Source organism: Arachis hypogaea, chromosome 15 (assembly GCF_003086295.3).
Source record: "Arachis hypogaea cultivar Tifrunner chromosome 15, arahy.Tifrunner.gnm2.J5K5, whole genome shotgun sequence".
NCBI lineage: Eukaryota > Viridiplantae > Streptophyta > Magnoliopsida > Fabales > Fabaceae > Arachis > Arachis hypogaea.
In genome coordinates, this window is record NC_092050.1 from 24,673,633 (window position 1) to 24,693,587 (window position 19,955).

The window sequence follows — 19,955 nt, forward strand, 5'->3', positions numbered from 1 at the left end:
GATCTTTGTGGAAAGAACTAGTCCCAGTCACCCTAAATAGAGATACTAATAGTTACTACTAGCTAGTCCTATATGAATACCATTACTGTCATCCTTAGTTGTCTGTAATAAAGCAGCATCCCCAATTTTTTTGGTAGAGTTTAATATCTTATGAAACAACAATCTTATCTACTTTAAGTGTTTATATTTGTTCAAGCACTTCTTACTCCATTTTCTGATAATTAACAATTTTTTTGTTTCTGGTAAACTCTGTTTTATTTTACTGTGAAGTATAAAGCCCCTAATCTTTTGGAGACCAATTTAGTAAATAGTTTAGAGACGAATTTGAATATTCAAATATAAAATATCGAAAAAAAGAAAAGATTTTTACTTGAAAGTGGCAATAATTGTTTCATGATAGTTAGTAGTAGTATAATATTTGCACTAGTTTTTTCATGGTATTGAGTGATTATTGATCCATGATCATGGGAAAACTCTAAAATCCAACTTCATCTGCTATGTCACATGGAAACAAGTTAATGAAACAGCAGAAAAGAATTGAATGATATTAATGGATAGTTTAGATATACATACAAATATTATATTAATAATATTTCTATAATTTATGTATAAATAAAGTACTCCAAGAGTACTTTTATATATATCTTTACTAGGATAGAAAATTATGTATTGTAATTTGTTAAGATCGTAAATTATGCTTTTTAAGATAGGAAATATTTGATATAGTTTCGTATCAAAAGTTGTATATACATGTGTTCATTAATAAATGAAAAATTGATAAGTGGTTAAATCCTAGCTCAATGAGAAAGTGTGATAGATACATATATATGTGCCAAGAGTAGAGAGCACAGAAAGAAAGTAAAGAGGAGAAGATCCTTTTTTTCGTTGGTCAATTAGTTTTGCTGTGTTTTGATGAAAGACAAATCCTAAGATGCCACTTTACCATTTTTTTTTCTGCATGGAAAGTTCCCCTTCCATTCAATTGTGGAAAAATTTTATGCACTTTCACTTTCATGTTAGAGAGAGTGTATTAAATAAAAGAGAAAACAACAAATGAAACAAAAAAGCACTTAAACCATTCTGTAAAAGTGGCATAGAACTTTGGGCCACTGTGCATTCTACAGAGGAGTTTATATACCAGTGACAACAACAAAGAAAGAAAGAGAAAAGCTAAGCAGTAATTATGATGAAGAAGACATGATCCCTATTATTTGGATGAGAAAGTAGTCTTCAACAGAAAAATCTGGCATTGTTATTAGCATGGATATAATGTTGGAGTGGTTTCCGGCAATGAAAATGAGCATAGAAATAATAATCATTAATGTTAAGTGGTGATGATGATTGATTTTGAGTGTCCACCACTCTTATTAGCTTCAACTATAAATGCTTTATTTCTCTTCTTCTTCCTTTTATTCACGCTCTCTCTTTCACTCTCTCTCTATATATCTATCAAGATTCTCTCACAGATTCATTGATGTCAACTTTGAATCAACTGTTTGATCTTCCAGAACAGATATGTTATGTCCAATGTGGATTCTGCACTACCATCTTGATGGTAATTAATTAATCATTAACTATGAATCAAACATGTATTGAGTTGAATTGAATAGATGACGATGATGCAGGTGAGTGTGCCATGCAGCAGCATGTCAATGGTGGTGACAGTGAGATGCGGACACTGCACAAGCCTTCTCTCTGTGAATATGATGAAAGCTTCTTTTGTCCCTTTACACCTCTTAGCTTCTCTTTCTACTCATCATCATCATCATTCAAAAGAAGAGGATGCAAACAACATCGCAACTAACAGTTCTTCATCCATAATGATGATGAACTACTCTTCTAATGATTGTGCAGAAGAGGATGTAACCACAATCAACAATGTTGTCAACAAACGTATGTGTAACACGTACAACAACTTTTTTTAATTATAATAATTTCATCATGTTTCTATATTATCTTTAATTTAATTTGTGTAGCACCGGAGAAAAGACAGCGAACTCCATCAGCTTATAACCGATTCATCAAGTAATCAAAGTTGTTGTTGTATTTTATATATTTATGTATATAGTTGAACTTCAAAAACTATGAATTATAATTAATAGCAGAATCTGTAATGATTTAATGCAGAGAAGAGATTAAAAGGCTAAAGGCAGAAAACCCTGAAATGGCACACAAGGAGGCTTTCAGTACTGCTGCCAAAAATGTAAAGCTTTTATTATTATTATTATTATTATTATTATTATTATTATTATTATTATTATTATTATTATTATTTAACTCATTTAGAAGGCTTTGTAGAATTAATAGGGAACCAGAAGTATTGTTATCATTATTTTTGACAGAAGTATTATTTAGATTTAAAAAAAATTAAAGATATATTTGGTTTGTATTTGTATTTTTATTTTTTATTTTTTTATTTTTATAAAAAAATAAAAATACAAACGAAAGGCACCCAAAATTTGTTGTGTTTATAATGCTGAAATATATTAGTCATTTTCAGTGGGCCAATTTTCCACCAACTCAGTTAAACGGAGATGAAGAAATTTGCAATCAGAAAGAGCAATTTGCGGATCTGGACTCCCAAGTGGACCGTCATTCTCATTCTCATGAGGTAATAAACCCATAATAACAATTATTAAAATAAAAATGACGAAGACAATATATAATGCTTTCTTCATTTTGTAGACTTAACAGCTGAAACAAGTTACTTTGGCTAATTAGAACTTTGTTATTAGAAGCAGCTCCTCTTGTTTGTCACTTTTCTTCATATCCAAGAGGGAATAATAGAGTTAGCTTATTCAATTCCCATTCATTCAATAACAAACACTTATCCTCATGCTGGATATGCCCATCAATGTGACATTTAGCCATTTATTAGAAACTACTTATGTACATGATTTTATGCATTATAATCAATCAATTACACTTGTTTCATATTTGTATAACCTGCCATATTGTTAAAGGATGGCTCATTTTTTAAGTTATAGCTAATGTTTGAATAAGCTTATATTATTCCAAGTTTAAATTAATTTACAATAAAATATCATTTAACCTATTTTTTCTTACAAGTATATATATACCTTTAAGTAATTTAATGAACTATAATTCTATAAATGACAACTAGCACTCTTAAATATTAAATTAGTACTATATATGTGCTAAAAAAAAGCTTAATAACTATAAGGGTTAAGTACTAAATTGGTACTCTATGTTTGGACAAAATCTTATTTTAATCTTTAAGGTTTAAAGTGTTCTATTTGAATATAAAAAAGTTTCATTTAATTTTAATGTAGTCCTACTGTAAAGTCAAAGTTAAATAATTAATGAAATGTCTTACATGATAGCAGTACAAGAATACGGGTTAATAATATAAAAAAACAAGTACAAGTTTCAGAGGCACAAAATCAATTATAGATACATCAATACATTTATTTATCATTTTTCTTAGTTCTATAAAAAATATTTCATTTAAATTGTAAAAAAAATAGTAAATAAATGTATTAATGCATCTAGGATTGATTTTGTGTCTTTGGAGTTTGTATTTGTTCTCTAGATTATTGACCTTGTTCTTGTACCGTTGTCATAGAGGACTTTCCGTTAATTATTTAACTTTAACCTTACTGTTGAAGCTAAATGAAACTTTTTTAAATTAAAATATGACACTTTAAACCTTAAGGACCAAAATAGGATTACGCTTAAACATAGAGGACCAATTTAATACTTTACCCTAACTATAAAATAAGACAATATGATTTAACAATAAAGAGATTTTTTTGTACGGAAGAGTAAAAATGGCTGAAAAATATAGACTTTTACTAAAGCATAAAAAGTATTATTAAGATACTAAAAAATTCGTGTATGACTAGATAAATGTCTACCTTTCTTACAGTACTTTTTGTCTTTATAATGACAAGATCAAAATTCGTGTATGACACTTTCAGAGCATCAACGAAGAAGGTGAAGGTTTCCATGGAAGAAAGATGCAAAGAAATTCCATCATGGCAAGGACACAACTTGAATGAAGAAAGATCAATTAAATAAGCACAGTAGTGCAATAACATATAGTAAATGAGAATTCAAAGTTCCCTTTAATCTGTATCTTATTTTATTAATGTTTAAGCTGCCTAGCTCTTATACTGTTTTTTCTTCTTAAAAAAATATAGATATCGATGCTCTCTTGGGAATGAAAACGAGTTAATAAGAAGTGCCAGTTGTTGCTACTACTAACATATATATTATTAGAGACTTAATTAGTTGAGAAAGTTATTAATAATTCATAGTTTAAGTTGTTGCCTTGTTGGGCCAGTTTATGAGCCTTTTATTATAAAGCTTTAATTTTTTTGGTGACTATTACAAAGATTTAATTAACTTGTGTTCTAAGAGTCTATTTTAAAAATATAGCAATAAAAAAATTATAATATTTTTTTATGTATTTAATGCATTAAAAATATAAAAAATTAATTTTTATAATAATTATAAAATATTTTCTTTTATAATATGCTTAATCTATGTTTTTAGTACATAAACTAGTAAAACTATGCCAATGAGTAATAGCTCAAATGGCATAGTCTCTCCATACTCAATTAAGAGGTTACGGATTCGAGTCTTCTATCTTTGGTATAAAATACAAAAAAAAAACAAACAAACTAGTAAAACTCTTATTATAATGCTACTATGCTATGAAAATAACTAAATTTTTATCTTAAATAAAAAATAAATATGTATCATAATTGTTTCTTTATATGTAAGTATGGTATTTAACTTTACTTACTTATCCATTAAAAATTACTAATGGCTAGTGATAACAGATACTAATAATAATTTATTTTTAACAGAATGAAATTATTTTTTATTATTTAAAAAGCTAAATCAAAATGTATAAATATGTATTTATTAAAATTTAAATAGTTTGTTATTATTATTAGTTAATATAAAAAATAAACACAATAAATAGTGATGGTTCCTTAAGGTGATGTTGCCATGGGGTAGCTAAAAGGGACAAAGACATAAATAATAATTTATATGTGTACCAACAAAATAATAAATGGCCTTATATTTCAACAAATTTAAACTCAATCGCACAAGTTTTACAAAATAGAAACAATATATTTCAAAAGTTGAATTCTACAACTTTTACATAATCATAATCCATAAAATGTAAATTAAAAAAATCCCAACTTAATCCAAACATATAAAGCTAACAATTGTACTTATAACTTAATCCTCAACTTTTCTCTGCAACTTCTCTCTGCAACTTCGTTTCACCTTCAACCTCAATAGTAGCCAACTTCAAAAATTGCTTCACAAGCAACTCTTGTCCTCTGCAAATGAGATAATGCAATGATTAGAATGCATTTGGAGAAAATTGCTAATAACAATTTTATGAGAATTCATGAAATGCAGTAAATAAACATGCTAATAAAGATGAAATTAAACCATGCTAGAAATCCATTAGTTAAGAAGAATGATCAACATCAAACCCCCTAGATCATTACTGACAGTGACGATAACAATAAATATTTAAAATCCTACTATGATCAGCATCTATAAAGAAAAAAACCTTTTCAGTAGACATGGCTAATTCTCCCAACTGCTTCCATTTAGACTCACTCTGCACTTCCGTGCCAATGCTCTGATCGAAGAGCAGAAAAAAGGATGAGTAGTTCTCATAATTTAAAGTGAAACAAGAAAGTAATCAGTAAGTTACATTATAAAACTTTTATAAGTCAAAGGCTATCTCCTTTCAGGCACATGAAATTTTTTTAACTTACCTTTGCAACCTCTAATCTCCCAAGCTACATGGCTAGATCGAACCTATAGTCAGGGTCAGTAGCTACTTCAAGAGCATCCTTTATCATGCCTCGTGATTCCAGGAATCAAGCCACACTACCATAAAAACATGTATATAATTTTAACTAGGACACATATATGACATCTTAGAACCAAGCTTTAGAACTGAATTCCTAATTTAGAAAGTAGAACAATACGCCCTCTACATTAAGAAGAGGGGTAAAACTGCAAAATATGAGACTATACACTTGTATCATGAAAGAACATCAAGCAATAACAATAACAATAATTCAGTGTTAAGAATACCATAACAAAGTGGGCAAGAAGTGATGTGCTATTAATGAGCTAGTACCTGTTGTGATGCTCTTTAGGAATGGATGGTAGAACTTCATTGGCCCTATCCAAGTCACCACGCATCACAAGAGTCCTGTACTCAATCAAGCTCAAAAGTAGCGTGTATCCCATTAAATTGAAACCATCAAGAACAGAAATATAATCAAGCACTGCACTACACTATTAGCGTAATATGTGATATCAAATGATACAAAGACTGCACTTACTTGAACTCTTTGTCTATCAAGTAAACCTTACTTTGGCTGGCAAGATATCCCAACAAGTACATAGGACGGTCCAAATGAGACATTGTAGTCACCTAAGTTCATAATGGTATTTATCAAGAAGCCTTAACTGAGGCAAGTAGTAAAATAAATCCTTTTCTCCGCAACGAATAAACTTATCAAGACGTAGAGGTGATAACAAGGAGTTCAATAAACATGAGAATTAGAAGTTCTTTCAAATTGAACCAAATAGGAGAAATTGGCAATACCTCTCCACTAACACAATAGTTAAGCCTCCAAGAAGAATAGTTATAGATAAAACAATCCCCAACCCAGATCCCTGTTCTCACACGCTCATTCATTTCATGGAGGAGCTCAAAGGCATCTTCAACACCTTGCTCATCAACGGCCGTTTTACTGTCAAGATATGATGCAACAACATCACGCTGCAAAAGTGGAAGTTAAAATTTTTATTGTGCCTCACTAAGCAAATTGCAACCCAATAAAATTTCCCCCCCTTTTTTGTGTGTTCGGATAAAATCAACTGTAGATAAAAGGATCAAGTTAATTAGAATCCTCACGTTGTACTTCAAGATGTAGAATGATGTGTCACTTGCAATCACCACTATCAGCCCAATAGAGGTTCTGGCACAATAAATATTTTAAAAGATTAACGACGACTTACATAGCAAAAAACAGAAAACTACACATCACCTCATGAAAGCACTTACTTTCACATTAACATCAATCCGACGAATCAACCTGCATTCAGCCCAATTGTAAAAGCAAATGAAATCATTTGAGCACATTGCCAGTACAGTGCCACCAAATATTCGTTCAGCTGAAAATGTTGGCCGGATACTCTTCTTTTCTTGAAAGAAAACATAATTCTCACTACAATCAAATTTCCCTGGAGAATAATTATTTCACTTCAAAGATAGCAAAATTAATACAAATTTTATTTTGGGAACCCAAATCAGGCAATCTTTAAAAATATAGTGCCCATGTCAAAGCATTACAAGCACTTAGCTCCTTGTCAAACAAGGATTTTATTGAGGTAAATTTTCATAGGTAGATAATTTTTAGATTTATTAAATTTATATTTCGGATGGAAACAATGTTGTTTTATAATGCTTAAATTAGAAGAATCAGATGAAATCCATTCCACTCTGGTGAATCTCAAATCCAGGCATCATTGTCATGAAAAAGAATTCTCTATAGAGTATAATCTTTTAACAAAAACAGCATAAGAGGAAAGGTTAAGAAGAAACGTGAGACAAAATATCATTCTTTCTAGGGGAGAAAAAAGTGTTATAAGCCCTCATTACCTAAGATCAAAAGTCAAGGTTAGTTAAATTATTCAAGTTCCACAAGCCATTGATGACAATTGGCCGAAAGGCCATAAGGAACCAAGCAAATTGAAGATAAGCTTAGAACTTAGTATTCTATGAATCTCCAATTACCTATACGTTGTGGAGTGCCATATTCGTAGTGTATCATTCTCAGAACCAGTAATAATTATAGGGAGCTCAGGATGAAAGCATACAGCAGATACATTGTGTGTGTGACCCTCCAAAGTCTAGACACAACTTTTAGTCTCCCATACCTGTTTCATAGGTTTTATCCATGTAATCATTCCAATCCATATATACATAAAAGGCAAACAAATCTTAGCAAAGTGTAAAGAAAATGGAAAACAGAAAGCAAACCTTTGCAGTGTGATCATCAGATCCAGTTATTAGGTAAGGTTTGTCACCACCTGTAAGGTTTGAGCATCCAAGGTAGAATTAGGGTCTGGAGAACCAAGATTCCAAATCTGCAAGGAAGATTATGGCATTAATGCCCTATATTGGAAATAAACAAAAATATACAGGAAACAACTCGTAAAGAACAAGAAATTAAACCATGCTAGAACTCATGAAATGCTGTACTTTCTCAATTGCTTGAAAATTGAGGGCAAAAGCTAATGAAGATGTAATTAAACCATGCTAGAAATCCATTAGTTAAGAAGAACAAGAAAAGAAAAGCATGCTCCAAGAACCTTACAATAATAATTCACTGTTGCAATCATGATATATAACTTACAGAAGCATTCAAAGAAATCTAGTTAAAGCATTTCATCGAACATGTTGAGTGCTAGTAAAATTAAAAAGAAACAAGAGATTTCAAAGTAAAAACTGAAAATATCAATATGAGCATATAATCATTATGATAAATTGCAGCAAAATAGAGCACCAAACAAACAATTGCAACAACCTTCAGTACAACAAACGCTAAGCAAAAATAGAAAAATTGCAGGAGAAAAAAGTAGAACATTCAAATACTCACTATCGGTGTTGAGTTTGAAGAGAAGAAAAAGTCGCTGGAAGGGGGATTAGGGTTCGCACTCCTAAAAGAGAGGAAGGGAAGGAACGGCGCGGGGACAGCGAACGGCGACCGGTGAACGGCGACCGGTGAACGGCGACCGGTGAACGGCGACCGGCAACCGGCGAGCGACGGTAACAGCGACTGGCGAACGGTGGGCGACCAGTGAATGCGAACTAGTGAAGGCTGTGGCGTTACTTTCTCTTCTCTTCTCTTCGCTTCGCTTCTCTTCTCATCTTCAAATGGCTGTGGAAGGAATAGAAGTTTACAGTAGATGTATAAACGGAGGAGGATAAGAGATGTAGGCTAAAGTAGAATAATGACGGTTATAAGATTAACCCCATAAGTGTCACAATATTATTAAATAGAGACGCTTAAAATAAAAGTCACAAAATAAGTGTAGCTATATAGTTAATTTGGCATAGTGACTCCTATGGTGGAAATTCAAGTGCAGTCGATTTTATGTAAAGTTGATAGCTGAGAACCGTTAAATAGTTTGATTAATTTGACTAAATTTTTATCTAACGGCTCTCAGCTATCAACTTCACATGAAGTCGACTGCACCTGAGTTTCCACCGACTCCTATATTCATTATATAGGTGGAATCTTTTGATAAATAATATTATCATTCCATTAAGAGTTTTAACTCACCTTATTGTAAATAGCACTAAATCATATACCTTAATGCTCTAATTGTTAAATAACTTGTTATTATCCATTAAACATTAAAACTAGTGGTCTACTAGAATAAGGTTAGATTCCCATCATTTAACAACAATAAGTTTTAATCCCATTTTAGTAGTAGTCTTTTTGAATTTATCCGTTGACAAATCTTTAGTCAAAGGGTCTGCTAAATTTCTTGAGATCTTACATAAGTGATGGCAATTACACCATCATCTATTAGTTGTCTCACAAACTCATGTCTCAAACTCATATGTCTAGACTTTATGTTATAAATATTATTATATGTTCGAGACTTGATTGATTCACTATTACAGAAGACTGAAATAGTTGCTGTCTGCTGTGGCCACAACTTTATATCATATAACAATTTTTTTTAACTATTCCGCTTCTTTACCTGCAGCTGATAAACTTTGTTTACCTCTTTTGAAAAAATAAAAAATATTATTTTTCATCCTTATAAAGTGCGTAGAAGACTAAAACCAAGAGTCTACAATTAGTAAAGTCATTGACACAAAAAAACTAAGTTATCTACTAACAACTCACAAATATTTTAATTCAAAATTTAACAAAAGTAAATTCATGTAACATAAGTATTTGTTTGTCAAAATAAAAAATACAAAATATCACTCAAAATCTACTTTAAAAATCACATGAACTTTGTGAAACTATTAGGCATAAAACTAGCCCAACTTATTACGCAACCATCCTAAGCACAACTCTTCTGGACATCCAAAGAAGACATCAACAAAAGTAGGATACTCAACAAGCTACTCAACATCTTCAAAAAGTTTATCATCTTGTACACCGAAGTTACGAATTGCTTCAAATAATTTAGAAATCTTCCAAACATGAAGTCTTGTAGTGATAATAGTTTGTGCAATTTCTTTCATTGTTGCAGAAATTTCTTTAAGTTTTGATGAATTTTTATTACTTGCTTTTCATTTTTACCTTTGGAAGGTGAAGTATCAGTAACAGAGGGAGTGGCACATAGAGCTTGTGTAGTTAGAGTTGCTAGAACACTCTCATTTTCATATTCAAACGTATTGAAACTCTCCAAATGAATCTCATTACTCACTTGTATCTGATAAGCGGATATTTTATACGCCTTTTAGTACTATTTTATTAGTGTTTTTGGTTATGTTTTGTTAAGTTTTTTATGAAGTTTTAGTAGGTTTTAGTGCAAAAATTACTTCTTGGATGCTACTTTCAGTTTTTTGGTTTTTTCTATGTTTTTAGGTGATTTTTGGGTGATTCTGGCAAGTTTTAAAAAAGCCTGATTCAGAGATAGAGAAAGGATTGCAAATGCTGTCAGATTCTAACCTCCATGCATTCAAACGAGCATATATGGAGCTACAGAAGTCCAAATGATGCGCTCTCAATGGCGTTAGAGAGCTAATATCTAGGGCTTTCCAGTAATATATAATGGTTCATACTAATCTGTGTAAAGGATGGCCCAAAATAGGCGTTGAACGCCCATCTGACCCCCTGCCTGGCACTTAGACGCCCCAAAAGGACCAAGATGGCGTTTGGACGCCCAAAAGGGAGTAAGCCTGGCGTCCAACGCCCCAAGAGGAGTCTAAGCACGTGGATTCACCCAAAGCTCAGCCCAAACACTCACCAAGTGGGTCCAAGAAGTGGATTTTCGCACCAAGAGTCTAGTTTATCTTATTTTTGTAATCTCTAGTTATTAGATTAGTATTTAAAGGAGAAGATCATGCATGTTAGGATAGATCTTCCACACTATTTTCGAATTACATTACTATTTTTTGTAAGCTATGAGAAACTAAACCTCCTAAGTTAGGGTTAGGAGCACTGCTAATTCTCATGGATTAATAATATTACTGTTTCTATTTCATCATGTCTGATTTTATTCTCTTATGCATTTTCATTCTTCAATCTCAATGAATTGGGGGTGAACCATGACATTCATCCTTGTTCTACATGGGTTCCGTGCAAGTCCTGACCCGGATAGCATTGAACTAAAACTAGAGAATGCATTACGGATTCCAAAAGAGTACCTGGGCAACTTTGGATATGTGACATAAAATTCCGTTGACCGTGGGTAACTGAGGTCTCTGTGGCGCTAAGGCTAGAGTCAGAAAAGCAGCACTCTTTGATCCGGAAGATCCGACCTTGTCTGTGGCGTTTTGAGTAGGATCGCGAAGGGGAGTGGATTGCTTAGAGCTTCATCTTCGGCTACAGTGAGAAGCCATGAGTCAAGTTGATGAGAGGACATGAGTTACTCGGATATGGTGGACTATTGTGGTTTAGAAGAGATTAACTTGATGAGAGGACATGAGTTAGTCACTTACGGCTACCATTGAATGAATCATTCGTTATTGAAGTAGACCGTAAGAAAAGTTAATCCGGAAAGAAAAAACATCTCCGAAGCCTTAACTGAATCTTTATCACTGTTTTCATATCAATCTGGTATTTCGTTCTTTACTATTTCATTTATGCTTTCAAACAAACAACCATCTTTTCTAATCGCCTGACTAAGATTTACAAGATAGCCATTGCTTGCACAATCTGACAATCTCCGTGGGATTCGACCCTCATTCACCTGAGGTATTACTTGGACGACGCGGTGCACTTACTGGGTCAGTTGTGCGGAGTTCAATTCTGCGCACCAAGGATTGTTCGAGATTGATAAACTACCAGACTATCTTGTTGCTTAGATTAGGTATTCTTTATGGTTTATTTGCTCTTTTGTTTGTGTCTTTTGTTTTCTTTTTCAAAAATCTTTCAAAACCTTTTCTTTTCTTTAGTAATCTTTGTCTTTTGTTTGAGTATTGTATTAGTTTTTAAGTTTGGTATCCCGTCTGTTTTGATCTTTTTCTTTAAATTTTCGAAAGTGTTCTTATTTTCCTTTCTTGATATTCAAATTGTTCTTAGTAATTTTTCTTGTTTGATTTTAAAAATTTTAAGTTTGGTGTCTTTTAGTTGTTTTGCCTTTAATTTTCAAAAATTAGTGTCATTTGATCTTAAATTTTTAAGTTTGGTGTCTCATAGTTGTTTTTTCTTTTTCTTTAAAATTCGAAAATCCAAAAAAAAATATTTCTTTTATCTTTGTTTAATATTTCAAAAATCTTGCTATCTTTTCTTATCTTGATTTAAAAATTTTAAGTTTGATATTTTCTTGTTAGTAAAGTTTAAATTTTTAATTTTAAATCTTATTTTTTCAAATCTTTTTCAAACCTTTATCATATCTTTTTACTTTAAACCTTCCTATCTTATCTTCTTTTAAAATTTTAAATTTTAAATTCCTATCTTTTTAAATCTTTACTACCTTTTTTAAGTTTGATTTTGAATATTTTTTTTTAATTTTTAAATCTTATCTTATCTCACTTTAAATTCAAATTTTAAATTTCAAATTCAATTTTCAAAATTTTAAAATTCAAAATTCAAAATTCAAAATTCAAAATTCAAATTTCAAAATTTTAAAATTCAAAATTTTCAAAATCCGAATTTCAAAACTTAACTTCAACTCTTATCTTTTCTTGTTTGACTCTCTCTTTCAACTTTTAAATTTCAAAATCTTCTTTTAAACTTTCTCCTTTCAATTTCAAAATCAAATCTTTTATTTTGTTTTCAAATCTTATTAGTTAATTAGTTACTTGTTTTATCTTTTTTTCTCCTTTCTCTTTCCTCTTTTTCAAAACTTTCTAACTACTTTCTCTTTCTACTTTTAAAAAAATCCTAACCTCTTTCTCTCTCTTCTTTTTCGAAAAGTTCATCTATCCTTCCCTCTCTATTTTTGAATTCTATCTCATCTTCTACATTTATTCTTATTCTTCTTCAGATATCTCACAGGGAGTTCTCTATACTCTAACATAGAAACTCCCATTCTTTCTCTTTCTTGGTTTTCTTTTTCTTGTTTATGAGCAGGAACAGAGATAAAGAACCCCTCTTTGATCCTGACCCTGAACCTAAAAGGACTCTAAGGAGGCGGCTACAACAAGCTAGAGCACAACACTCCGGAGGAAACCTCACAGAGCTTTTCGAACAAGAAGCTGAGAATACAGACATGGCAGCCAATCCCAATGACAGAGGAGATGCAAGGAAGGTCCTAGGTGACTTTACTGCACCCACTTCTGACTTCTATGGACGGAGCATCTCTATACCTGCCATTGGTGCAAATAACTGAGCTGAAGCCTCAATTGGTCACTCTATTTCAACAGAACTGCCAGTTTCATGGACTTCCACAGAAAGATTCTAACAGATTCATCTCTGATTTCTTGCAGATCTGTGATACTGTCAAGACTAATAGAGTAGATCCAAAGATTTACAAGCTGATGCTTTTTCCCTTTGCTGTAAGGGATAGAGCTAGGTTATGGCTGGATTCTCAGCCCAAGGAAAGCCTAGACTCTTGGGAGAAGGTGGTCAATGCATTTTTGACCAAGTTCTTTCCACCTCAAAAGTTGAGCAAGCTTAGGATGGAAGTTCAAACATTCAGACAGAAAGAGGGTGAATCCCTTTATGAAGCTTGGGGGAGGTATAAGCAACTGATCAGAAGGTGCCCTCCTAACATGATTTCAGACTGGACCATGCTAGATATCTTCTATGATGGTCTTTCTGAAATGTCGAAGATGGCATTGGACCACTCTGCTGGTGGATCACTCCACTTAAAGAAAATGCCTGAAGAGGTACAAGAACTCATTGACATGGTTGCAAATAACCAATTTATGTACACTTCTGAGAAGAACCCTGTGAACAATGGGGTATAGCTCAGAAAAGAGGAATCCTGGAGGTTGACACTTTGAATGCCATATTGGCTCATAACAAGATCTTGACCCAACAGGTCAACATGATCTCTTAACATCTAATTGAATTGCAAGCTGCAGCTGGCAACACTCAAGAGGTATCCTATGAAGGAGAAGCCTATGATCCAGATCAACCCATGATGGAAGAGGTTAACTATATGGGAAATCCCTCAGGGAATCCCAATAATGAGCTTTATGGGAACACCTATAATGCATCATGGAGGAATCATCCCAACTTTTCATGGAGGGATCAACAGAAGCCTCAACAAGGCTTCACTAACAATCAAGGTAGAAGAAACCAGAATAGGTTTAATAATAGACCATTCCCACCTTCTCAGCAACAGATGGAGACTTCTAAGTAGAGCCTCTCTGACTTAGCAACTATAGTCTTCGATCTATCTAAGACCACTCATAGTTTCATGATAGGGACTAGGTCCTCCATCAGAAATTTGGAGGTATAGATTGGTCAGCTGAGTAAGAGGATCCCTGAGATCCCCTCTAACACTCTTTCAAGTAACACTGAAGTAAACCCAAAAGAAGAGTACAAAGCCCTCACTGTAGGAGCTGAGGCCGAATCTGAAGAGGAGCTTTTGGCGTTGAATGCCAACAAGGGAATAGCTGGGCGTTCAACACCCAAGGAGGAGAAAGTTGTGGCGTTGAATGCCACAATGGGAGAGGATAAGCGTTCAACGGCCACTAAGGACTCTCCTATTGAAGAACTGAAGGAAATCAGAGCTCATGAGGAGACCATAGAGGTTCCCCTGAATGCCCTGTTGCAGATTATAGAGTCTGAAGAATACTCCTCCTCTGATAAGGAAGAGAAAACTAGAGAAGAGCAAGTTGCTCGGTACTTGGAAATTCTCATGAAGCTGAATGCAAAATTCTGTGGAACAGAGGCATTGAAAGAAGAACCCCCAGTACTTACCCAAGAGTGCAGTGCCCTGGTTCAGAGGAAGCTGCCTCAGAAAAGGCCAGACCCTAGAAGCTTCTTGATTCCCTGTATCATAGGTACAATCACTTTTCAGAAGGCCTTGTGTGATCTTGGGTCAAGCATCAATCTCATGCCTCTCTCTATAATGAAGAGGTTGGAAATTCTAGAGGTGCAAGCTGCCAAAATTTCATTGGAGATGGCAGACAGGCCACTGAAAAAGGCATATGGCATGGTGAAGGATGTCCTAGTGAATGTTGAAGACCTTTCTCTCTCTGCTATTTTTGTAATTCTTGACACTGGGAGGACAAGGATGAGTCCATCATCCTTGGAAGGCCATTCCTTGCCACTAGAAGAGCCATGATTGATGTAGAAAGAGGAGAACTAGTCCTACAACTGAATGAGGACTGTCTTGTGTTCAAGGTTCATAAATCTCACTCTCCATCAGTTGGAGAAGGCACAATTGACAAGCACTTAGTGCTTCCACCACTTCTCTCAGTATAGAGCATAACAGAGCCCCCAGACACCAACTATAAGTTTGGTGTGGGGCAACCATCATCAAGCTCTGAGAAGGACGGCAGTAAGAAGAAAGTGCCTAAAGGCTGGAAAGGAAAGAAACCCCACCGAGGACCTCTCGCCTGGAATGAGAGTGGTCTTCACTGACAGTCCAGTCATCCCACACACTGTGAACAGGATCCTGTTTCTAGAACATGTCGAGCTCATCCATGAGAGCACAGGAAGGAAGTTCACTGTAACGGGCAAAATTCTGAGCCCCTATCCATCCCCATAAAGGAGTTGTCCATCAAGCTAGTGACGGTAAAGAAGCGCTTGTTGGGAGGCAACCCAACCATGAATAGAGTATTTCTGTTTTTCCTTAAGTTTATTTCTATTTGAGTATATTAAGTTATTTTCATAGTTGTTTTCTTTGCTTTTTAATGTTTGTGATCATGTACAGTACTTAGAATAGAGACAAGTACATCGGAAGAGGACGAGCAGAACACCTTGGAAAGACCCCTAGCTGGCGTTGAACACCACCCAGGGGGCATCATGGCCGTCCAACACCCTACAAGGGGTAGAGACTTGGCGTTGAACGCCACCCTGGAGGTAGCAAGGGTGTTCAATGCCAGGAAGGTAGTCCATGTGCATTCAAACGCCCCATGGGGAGTAGAAGCGAGCAAGGCTGGGCATTCAACGCCCACAAGGGGCAGAAAATTCGAATTTCCTAGCCTCTTAGGACCAGTGTTCCCCACAAGATCTCCACCTACCCCACTCTCTCTCTCTCTCTCACCTCTCTATACCTTGAACCCACACCCCAATTTCTCTCTTCCCAATACACACACTTCCCTAAACCCATCATAACTCCCACCAACCCCCACCCACATCCCTCTCATCTCTCTCACACTCTACATTCTACACTACATTCTTCTTCCCTTTCCCACACACACGGACGAAGCCTCTTCCCCCTCTCTTCTCCATCTATTTCTTCCTTCTTCTACTATTCCCTACTTCTCTTCTTATTTTGCTCGAGGACGAGCAAAGTTCTTAAGTTTGGTGTTGGAAAAGCTTTGCTTTTTTACTTTCTATTCATACTCATGGCACCCAAAGTCGGAGAGTCCTCTAGAAAGAAGAAAGAAAAAGTCATAGCTTCCACGTCCGCACCTTGGAAAATGAAGAGATTCCTCACCAAGGCTCATCAAGACCACTTCTATGAAGTAGTGGCAAAGAAAAGGGTGATCTCCGAAGTCCCCTTTAGGCTAAAAAATGATGAGTACCCAAAAATCCAACAAGAAATCTGGAGAAGAGATTGGAAAGTCCTAACCAATCCTATCCCGGAAGTTGGATTACTAATAGTGCAAGAGTTCTACGCCAATGCATAGGTCACAAAAAGGCATGATACAAGTGTGAACCCAAGCCCCAAGAATTGGCGCACCATGGTCCGAGAGAAACTCTTAGATTTCAGTCCGGAGAGTGTAAGAGTGGCGCTCAAATTACCACAAATGTTAGGAGACCCTCACTCTTACACTAGAAGGGTCAATACCGACCAAAGGTCAGACCAAGTGCTTGCGGACATTTGTGTGGAAGGAGCACAATGGAGGAGGGATGCGCAAGGCAGGCCATACCAACTAGGTAGGCTTGACCTCAAGCCCGTGGCAAGAGGATGGTTGGAATTTATCCAACGCTCTATCATCCCAACAAGTAACCATTCTGAGGTTACCATAGATCGAGTAATAATGATTCACTGCATTATGCTTGAGAATGAGGTGGAGGTACACGAGGTGAAACCTCTAGAGTTGTACAACGTTGCAGAAAAGCCCTCCACCCAAGCGAGGCTGACATTTTCACATCTCATCTGTCACCTATGCAATTCATCTGGAATTGTCATAGAAGAAGACATCCCCATAGAGGAGGACAAGCCCATCATGAAAAGAAGGATGGAGCATGTTAGAGAGCCTACGCACGCACCACAACAAGAGCATGTGCAGCTGCCTCAACAAGAAATCTCTGAGATACCTCAAGAGATGTATTCTCCTCCCTAAAAATATTGGGACCAACTGAACACCCCTCTAGGAGAATTGAGCTCCAACGTGGATCAGCTGAGGTTGGAACACCAAGAACAGTCCACCATCCTTCATGAAATAAGAAAATATCAAAGAGCCTTGAGGGAAGAACAACTAAGACAAGGGCAAGACATAAAGGAGCTTAAACGCTCCATTGGATCCACTAGAGGAAGCAGTAGCCGCCGTCACTAAGGTGGTCACGTTCCATTACCCCCTTGCTTATGTTATTTTTATGTATTTTTCTGTTTTCTATTATTTTCCATTGTATTCCAAGGCTTTGAGCATCAATGGTTAGGAGGATCTAAAGAAACAAAATCTTGGCCTAAAAAGCTCAAATGAGCTGCTTCCCCTAACTAAATGCTTGTGGTATGAAGGTGTCAAGTGAAAAATTTGAGTCTGAGCAGTTAAAGTCGTGACCCTTAAAGAAAAAGAGTGTCCCTAAGAACTCTAGATACCACTGTCTGGGACTTTAAGCAAAGCTAAAGTCGAATCCAAGGGGTCCCCTAGTTAAGTGTCTGTGGCGTTTATGTATCCGGTGGTAATACTGGAAAACAAAGCGCTTAGGGTCACGGCCCGGCTCAAAAAGAAGTTGTGTTCAAGAATCAAGAAAAGCTAAACTAAGAAAATCAATAATATCATCCGGATTCTGAGTTCCAAAAGATATCAATACTTTTGAGCTTCAAAAAAAAGTGAGATGCCAAAACTATTCAGAACTAACATAGCTACTAGCCCCGCTCATCAATTGGAACTGACCTTCATTGAAAACTCTGAGATTTATTGTCTCCTTCTCTTTTTTTAATCCTACTCTGTTTTTGGTTGCTTGGGGACAAGCAACAGTTTAAGTTTAGTGTTCTAATGAGCAGATATTTTATACGCCTTTTCGTACTATTTTCTTAGTGTTTTTGGTTATGTTTTGTTAAGTTTTATCAAGTTTTAGTAGGTTTTAGTGCAAAAATCACTTTTTGGATGCTACTTTGGATTTTTGTATGTTTTCTATATTTTTAGGTGATTTTTGGGTGATTCTGGCAAGTTTTGAAAAAGCATGATTCAGAGACAGAGAAAGGATTGCAGATGTTGTCAAATTCTGACCTCTGTGCATTCAAATGAGCATATCTAGAGTTACAGAGGTCCAAATGATGCACTCTCAATGGCGTTGGAGAGCTAACATCCAGGGCTTTCCAGAAATATATAATGGTTCATACTGATTTTTAGAAAGGATGGCCCAAAACGGGCGTTGAACGCCCATCTGACCTCCTGCCTGGCGTTTAGACGCCCCTCAAAGGACCAAGATGGCGTTTGGACACCCAAAAGGGAGCAAGCCTGGTGTCCAACGCTCCAAGAGGAGTCTAAGCACGTGAATTCACCCAAAACTCAGCCCAAACACTCACCAAGTGGGCCCAATAAGTGAATTTTTGCACCAAGAGTCTAGTCTATCTTATTTCTGTAATCTCTAGTTATTAGATTAGTATTTAAAGGAGAAGATCACGCATGTTAGGATAGATCTTCCACACTATTTTCAAATTACATTACTATTTTTTATAAGTTATGAGCAACTGAACCTCCTAAAGTTAGGGTTAGGAGCTCTGCTGATTCTCATGGATTAATAATATTACTGTTTCTATTTCAACGTGTCTGATTCTATTCTCTTATGCGTTCCCGTTCTTCAATCTCAACGAATTGAGGGTGAACCGTGGCATTCATCCTTGTTCTACATGGGTTCCGTACGAGTCCTGACCCAGATAGCATTGAACTAAAGCTAGAGAATGCATTGCAGATTCCAAGAGAGTATTGGGCAACTTTGGATACGTGACATGAAATTCCGTTGACCGTGGGTTACTGAGGTCTCTATGGCACTAAGGCTAGAGTCAGAAAAGCGGCACTCTCTGATTCGGAAGATCCGACCTTATCTGTGGCATTTTGAGTAGGATCGTGAAGGGGAGTGGATTGCTTAGAGCTTCATCTTCGGCTACAGTGAGAAGCCATGAGTCAAGTTGATGAGAGGACATGAGTTACTCGAATATGGTGGACTGTTGTAGTTTAGAAGAGATTAACTTGATGATAGAACATGAGTTAGTCACTTACGGCTGCCACTGAATGAATCATTCGTTATTGAAGTAGAAAGTAAGAAAAGTTAATCCGGAAAGAAATAGCATCTCCGAAGCCTTAACTGAATCTTTATGACTATTTGCACATCGATCTGGTATTTTGTTCATTACTATTTTGTTTATGCTTTCAAACAAACAACCATCTTTTCTAATCGTCTGACTAAGATTTACAAGATAGTCATTGCTTGCTCAATCTGACAATCTCT

At 35.3% G+C, this 19,955-nt stretch overlaps 1 protein-coding gene and 1 pseudogene across 1 annotated transcript; one reads left to right on the forward strand and one right to left on the reverse strand.

The window, feature by feature from the left end:
* The first annotated feature begins 816 nt into the window (after positions 1-816).
* Positions 817-4,204, forward strand: LOC112746955 (axial regulator YABBY 4). Its single transcript, XM_025795056.3, has 6 exons — positions 817-1,555; positions 1,626-1,893; positions 1,977-2,025; positions 2,128-2,203; positions 2,501-2,611; positions 3,942-4,204. The coding sequence occupies exons 1-6, from the start codon at positions 1,475-1,477 to the stop codon at positions 4,020-4,022; spliced, it is 666 nt and encodes a 221-aa protein (XP_025650841.1). The 5' UTR covers positions 817-1,474; the 3' UTR covers positions 4,023-4,204.
* An 881-nt stretch (positions 4,205-5,085) lies between these two features.
* Positions 5,086-9,087, reverse strand: LOC112749999 (coatomer subunit beta'-1-like; annotated as a pseudogene).
* Positions 9,088-19,955: the final 10,868 nt, after the last annotated feature.